This window comes from Salvelinus namaycush, chromosome 4, assembly GCF_016432855.1.
Source record: "Salvelinus namaycush isolate Seneca chromosome 4, SaNama_1.0, whole genome shotgun sequence".
In the NCBI taxonomy this organism is placed as follows: domain Eukaryota; kingdom Metazoa; phylum Chordata; class Actinopteri; order Salmoniformes; family Salmonidae; genus Salvelinus; species Salvelinus namaycush.
The window spans coordinates 63,591,500-63,598,309 of NC_052310.1; the positions used below are offsets into that span (position 1 = coordinate 63,591,500).

Sequence of the window (6,810 nt, forward strand, 5' to 3'; positions counted from 1 at the left end):
AGTGCATACAGCCTAGTACATTACTGGGGCCGAGCTCCCTGCCATCCAGGACCTCTATACCAGGCAGTGTCAAAGGAAGACCCTAACAATTGTTGAAGACTCCAGCCACCCTTGTCATAGACTGTTCTCTCTGCTACAGCACGGCAAGCAGCACCAAGTCTGGAACCAACAGGACCCTGAACAGCTTTTACCCTCAAGCCATAAGACTGCTAAATAGTTAATTAAATAGTTAACCAAATAGCTACCCAGAATAGCTGCATTTACCTTTTTTTTTCTCATCACATATGCTGCTGCTACTGTTTAATATCTGTCACTATATAGTCAAGTTATCATTACTCATTGTGTATGTATTATATGTTTTACTTTCTATTATTTCTCTCTGCAATGTTGGCAAGTAAGCACTTCACTGTTAGTCTACACCTGTTGTTAACAAAGCATGTAACAAATAAAATGTGACTTGAACACTGAGAAAACGGTGCAAAAGCGGTGCAAAAGGGAACTCTTTTGGACTCAAACACATCCATCAAGGCTTACTGATGATTTTGACATGAGGGCCATTATTTAATATGTTTCCCCCTAACCCCTGGCTTTATGTGGTTCCTGTCATTTATTACTTTTTTTAGCCTGAGGCTTTTCCTGGTCTTAAAAAAAAGAAAGAAAAAAAAGAAATGTGTGTTAAGTGTTATGCATTATGAAAAAACACATTTAAAAAAAAAAAAGGAATTGTCAAAAATATACTGAAACAAAAAAATATAAACTGTCTCAAAGTCAGACTTTTCCTGAGATAACTGATTACTGATGTGCCTCCTGGCGTTTGCGTACACAGGTTTTGCTCATCATGTCTGATTGCATTGACGCACGTTGCCTATATGTGGTCTCTGTCATGTGTTTTGTATGCTCTGATGAAGGTCTGACGACCAAAAGCGCAACCTAAATAAATAGAGAATTGTGCATTGATCTGGAGTGTGCAGAGATTTCTTTTCATTACAAAAAAATACATGAGAAACATTAATGTTACACAAGAAACACTATGCTTGGAAGAGAGCATTGAACACTAACAATATAAACACATGCTAAGAAAATACAGACTTTCTTTCAGTAGAAATAGTATATTAAGAACAGAGTTGAAGTGACCTACCTTCACTGGAAAGGTCTCCCAGTCCTACGTCGTCTTGCTCCATAAAAAGTTGAGAGCCAATAAGATACGGTAAAGGCCTGTCCACATACAGGTCCTACAGACACAGCGAGAGGTGGGTTGGAGAAAGAAAGAGGGGGGAGAAAGCAGACAGAGATAACATTGGTCAACACGGGCAGAACCATTCAAATATTACTCAAAAACACCCCTTTTACATCAACAATTGTCACAAAGTAGTTATTACGACCTAGACCCAAAAGAGAAATCAGAAGCAGAGTGGCAAGGAAAGATTAGCCAGGGAAGAAAACTTGAGAGGAACCAGACTCAGAGGAGTGCCAATCCTCCCTTAGATGTACTGGATAGGTATTAATTAGGGGTGTAACTGTTAACCAAACCCACAGTTTCGGTACGTATTGCAGTTTTGGGGACACGGATTGATTCGGTTTCAGAAATGCCAACAGTTACTGTAGTTAATTTTTGTTGACTTATGAAAATACAAAGTGTTGGTATTCCTGATTACATATACACTACATGGCCAAGAACATCTCATTCCAAATTCATGGGCATTGATATGGAGTTAGTCCCCCTTTGCTGCTTCAACAGCCTCCACTCTTCTAGGAAGGCTTTCCGCTACATGTTGGAACATTGCTGTAGCGTTAAGATTTCCCTTCACTGGAACTGAAGGGCTTAGCCCGAACCATGAAAAACAGCCCCAGACCATTATTCCTCCTCCACCGAACTTTACAGTTGGCACTAAGCATTGCAGCAGGTAGCGTTGTCCTGGCATCCGCCAAACCTAAATTTGTCAGTTGGAATGCCAGATTTATCACTTCAGAGAACGGGTTGACTGCTCCAAAATCCAATGGCGGCGAGCTTTATACCACTCCAGCCAACACTTGGCATTGCGCATGGTGCTCCTAGACGTTTCAACTTCACAATAACAGCACTTACAGTTAACTGGGGCAGCTCTAGCAGTGCAGAAATTTTACGAACTGACTAGTTGGAAAGGTGGCATCCTATGACGGTGTCACGTTGAAAGGCACTGAGCTCTTCAGTACGAGCCAATATTTGTCTATGGAGAATGCATGGCTGTGTGCTCGGTTTTATACACCTGTCAGCAAAGGGTGTAGCCGAATCCACTAATTTGAAGCGGTGTTAACATACACTAAATGGCCAAAAGTATGATTATGAGTCATATAATTAAGCAATACGGCACCAGGGGGTGTGGTATATAGCCAACATACCACTGCTAAGGGCTGTTCTTAAACTCGAGCTGTGGTATATTGGTCATATAACACAAATCCCTGAGGTGCATTATTGCTATTATAAACTGGTTACCAATGTAATTAGAGCAGCAACAAGAAATGTTTTGTTATACATGTGGTATACGGTCTGATATACCACTGTCAGCCAATCAGCACTCAGGGCTCAAACCACCCAGTTTATAATGCTTATAAGAGCACAAATCAGGAATACCACACGTTGTATTTTCTTAACTGTAAACACACGATTGCTCATCAACAACACTAAAATAAAGTGCAATATGTGTGTGAAATCAATATGTAAACATGGCTCAGACATTGTATAGGCCTATGCTATAATGTTTTCTAACAAAGAGAAAACTGCACACTTGTGTGACTCTCATAAAGGGGGTGTATCTGTAGCACGGTCCTTCTCATTTCCCACTCTGGCGTCAGGAGGCTGTCACTGTTAAGTAGCTCTCTGTAGCCCTGGAGGTCCATCCATCTGTAGTAAGCGGAACACTGGGTGCATTGGCCAATTCTTTGACAACTTCTGCTTTAGCTTTCTTATATAGAGTGGGTACTACCTGTTTGATGAAATGGGTGCAAGAGCTGGAAGTTCGTAATGTGGCTCGAGCACTTTCACGAGGTGTTACAACCCCCTATTCTTCTCAACCACCGAGAATGGCTGCATATTCATGGAAATAAACATACCTAATCACCCTTGTAATTTCTTTGGACAGGTCAGAATCAGCTGCTTGAACACAGAGGGAAGACAAAGTTGTGTTGTTATTTTGCTCCGGTGGTAGGAATACTGGGTTGAAGTTCGCATAAATGTGTCAACATGTTTGAGGTGATGGCAGCTACATAGACCATTCTCGTTGAGCTGTGGCGACAGACTCTCTGTCCATCGCCGTTGTAATCTACTGGAAGGCCAGAACGTTCCCAAACTGGAAACGATGGAGGATCCTCCTGTTTTGTCAACCGCACCATTAGCCATCATACAGAACAAGTTTCCGGCTGTGCCTCACAAAAGGACAGTTTGAAATGCGCCAATTAAGACATTCATTTTGATTACAACGTGCCCATAGACTAGTTGTTTTAACAGAATAGCGTGACATTTTTTTTCAGCTCAGATTTACTCAAGAGGCATACAACATAGCATAGGCATAGGTAGGGAAGGAATAGGTAGGCCTAGGTCTTTTTTTAAGTATTAATTCGGGTTCACAGTGAGGACTGAACCAAGGTCCCTGTACCAAACGGTTTGGTACGAATACACGTATTACACCCCTAGTATTAATCCTAACATGATATCTGCAGGCATAAGTAACTTGAATTTCATCTGTAATCCTGTATGTTTCCAGATGATTCCACCCTCACCTTGGGCTCTAGTATTGGCTCCACTCTGTCTGTGGCCTCCTCGTCCTCCGAGTCAGAGTTTCCTGCTTTGATGTCCAATTGTTCAAAGGCAGAGTCTAGCACCCTCAGACCGAAGTTCACTGCTTCCTGGACCTTAGGGATAAGCTCAGCTTCCTTCTGCTCACGAGTCTTCTCCTGAGGGGGAATTGAATTTAACATTAACCCGAGGGAGGAAATTAAGATGTTATGTGTAGACCTGTGACATCACAAAAACGACATACCCGGGAAGGAACAGGTAGATTATTTACCAGTTCAGGTTGTCTCTCCAAGGTCTCAGCCTTTGGCACTGGCTCCTCTACCTCCTCATCATACACTCTCTGAGGTCAACAAATACAAAGATCAGTAACATCACACAATCAATACAAGAATGAGTTAGAATCTATCAAACATAACACCCTCTGTGATATAGTCAGCAAACAGCGGAGCCACCATCAGTAACCACATGATTAAATACAAGAGGACTCAGTTCCTCATAGTCCCAGGGGGATGACTTTCACATTTTCCTTACCATGTAACACGATTAATATTTTCTTAATTAGGTTAAAAGCTTGTTAAATTTCAAAAGGTCTGGAAAATGTCAAACACAGCACAACCATCATCTAAAGAAGAGGGGCACCTAGCTCAACAGAGGAACAAGATATGGGTCGTGTTCATTTAGGCACACCATCGTAAAATTAACGAAATTTAAAAAAAAATCTGTAACAAAGCATCTTAGAGTAGGAGTGCTGATCTTGGATCTGTCAAATTACCCTTAATCATTATGAACTAAAAAGCTAAACTGATCCTAGATCAGTACTCCTACTCAGAAGCTTTGTGAACACGGTCCCATGACAAGACTCTCTGTTTCAGTCTATTTTCTTCCGTTAAAATTATCTAACGAACACAACCATGGTATTTCCTGTTCACACCACAACATACGTTTTCAATGAACTGTGTGTTGGAAAGCATGAGGAAGTCGTTGAAGACGGTATGCAGGCAGCAGTCTGTGGCCTTTGTGTCCCTGATCAGTCCATCCAGCTGCTTCTCTATCTCATGAGTCTTTGACAGCATTCTCTGGGAGAAGTCTTGCAGGAACAGGAAGAGCTGTGGAGGAGGTGATACCAACATCAATTTCATCTTCATCTATTCAATAGTGTATCTGATTGTCCACAAGCAGCCATTGTGTTCGGCCCTAAGATAAATAGTTAGTAATACATTCGCATGGAAGAGATTATGTTTACAATGCTGTGTGATTCCTCTACCCATAATATGTAGATTAAGAGGATTACACATTGCTGAATGCAGACAAAACCGGCAGGTAATCAGAGACTGAATAATAACTCAGGAGATACTAGCCTAAATGAAGGCCATAAACAAATGCCAATTAGCCTACCCCTGAGTCTGCAGCCAGGGACCAGTTGGCGCTGGTCTGTCGCATTTCTTCCAGTGTCCAGGGTCTCTCCCACACCTGGCCATCCTCCCCGGCGTGGTTGCTCTGGCTGGGGACATTCGCCATGCCATCCGGCAACCCGCTCATCTGAAACAATATGTGGGGCTTGTTCAATGGTAATAAACAGGAGAAAACATTTCAAACGGGGCTTCAGCGTGGCAATTGCAAAAACCGATTCTGTTGCAAAAAGTTTCGCCTGTTGGAAACTGTTTACTCCAAACGGAAAACTAAAGTTTCTATTGGATAAATTCAGTTAGGTCCTTCCCCGTTTCGTTCGGTTCTTAAACGATAAACGGTTTCCGTTGCAAGACGTAATGAATAGATTACATCCCTGATCTGTCGAAAATAACCCCAAATTATAATTTATAAGCGACAGGCATACATTGGCAAATGCGAGCTAAATGAGCTGCCACCACCGGCCTCTTTCTTGCATGCAATCCAGATTAGCTAGTTAGCAAACTACGAACACAGCAGTGCAAGGTTTCATTTGGAAGTCACAAGCTTTCGCAAAATGTTCTTTGGAATGCTAGTTAGATAGTTAGTTGAGTGAATGTTTATGCACCGCCTGAGACTGGCTTGTTAAAGTCAAAGATATGTATAAACCCTTCTATATGTGTTATCACACGAGCTAACAGTTAGCGAGCTAACGTTAGCTAAGCAGTGATTAATTGAGAGCCTACTCTCGCACTTACATGGATCTTCTTATTAAACTCACCTTAGTTACTGTTGGCAAATGTTGTCCACGATAGTAAAATATGAGCCCAAACCAAACGACGTGAAAAGAGAATCGATTATGCTAAACTCGGCCGTTTCCTCATTGGGCTTCTGACAGGTCGGCCATGTTCTGTCTGTCTGGAGACAATCAGCTGACCGCAGTCACCTGACTAATGTGGCGGGGCAACACCAACGCAATACCGCATAACATTCTCTAACGTGATCAATACATTATGGTGGATGTAAATAATACACAACAGCCACGTAGGCACGGGTGGGCCTGGGTCACCCACCGGGGAGCCAAGCCCACCCAATCAGATTGAACAAAAAAAGCTCTCTACTTGTCAGTGTTCCGAACGGGACATTATTTGTCTTTTTACCTAAACATGCAAACACCATCAGATAGAATTCATAGCTAGCAGTGCACTGTAATTTTTTTAAAATAATAATCCAAGAAGGCTCAAGGTCATTGGCCACAGATAAAATGACGTCAAATCACGTTATATCTACCTAGCTTTGATTGGACTGATCATGTCAACATACACACTTTCAAAATCTTAGCTAGCAAGTCAGCAGTCATCATTATGAATCAAGTCGATAATCTACTGGCAAATCCTTTTCAATCCTTGTCATATGGAGATAAATTATAGAGCCATTGGACATTACACAATAAATTGGAAATCGCAAATTCAACAATGAGTGGTTTGGAAGGAATCAGTGGCTAACTGCAAGCATTGCAAAACAATCACTAGCCTGCTATTCAGTGGAGTGCGTGTGTGGTCCAAGTCTGGGTTTAAGGGTCTCTTTTTCAAGATTAAAAGGAGAAACATTCAACATTGGTCATGCTGTCAATCCAGCATGACTTCTTCTGC

General features: G+C 41.9%; 1 protein-coding gene across 9 annotated transcripts in view; it reads right to left on the bottom strand.

Annotated features, from left to right (window-relative positions):
* washc2c (WASH complex subunit 2C) overlaps positions 1 to 6,117 on the bottom strand; it is a 28,879-nt gene extending 22,762 nt beyond the window's left edge. For 4 of the 9 annotated variants that reach the window (XM_038992174.1, XM_038992167.1, XM_038992172.1 and 1 more), the window contains exons 1-6: positions 5,940 to 6,116; positions 5,168 to 5,311; positions 4,714 to 4,878; positions 4,017 to 4,112; positions 3,757 to 3,930; positions 1,139 to 1,232 (exon numbers count right to left, since the gene is read on the bottom strand). In XM_038992174.1, the coding sequence (XP_038848102.1) occupies positions 1,139 to 1,232; positions 3,757 to 3,930; positions 4,017 to 4,112; positions 4,714 to 4,878; positions 5,168 to 5,311 (673 nt within the window). In that variant the 5' untranslated portion in view covers positions 5,940 to 6,116. Of the gene's footprint in view, positions 1 to 1,138; positions 1,233 to 3,756; positions 3,931 to 4,016; positions 4,113 to 4,713; positions 4,879 to 5,167; positions 5,312 to 5,939 lie in introns of all 9 variants that reach the window. The other 5 variants (XM_038992173.1, XM_038992166.1, XM_038992165.1 and 2 more) reach the window with 2 other exon arrangements.
* Between the last annotated feature and the right edge of the window lie 693 nt (positions 6,118 to 6,810).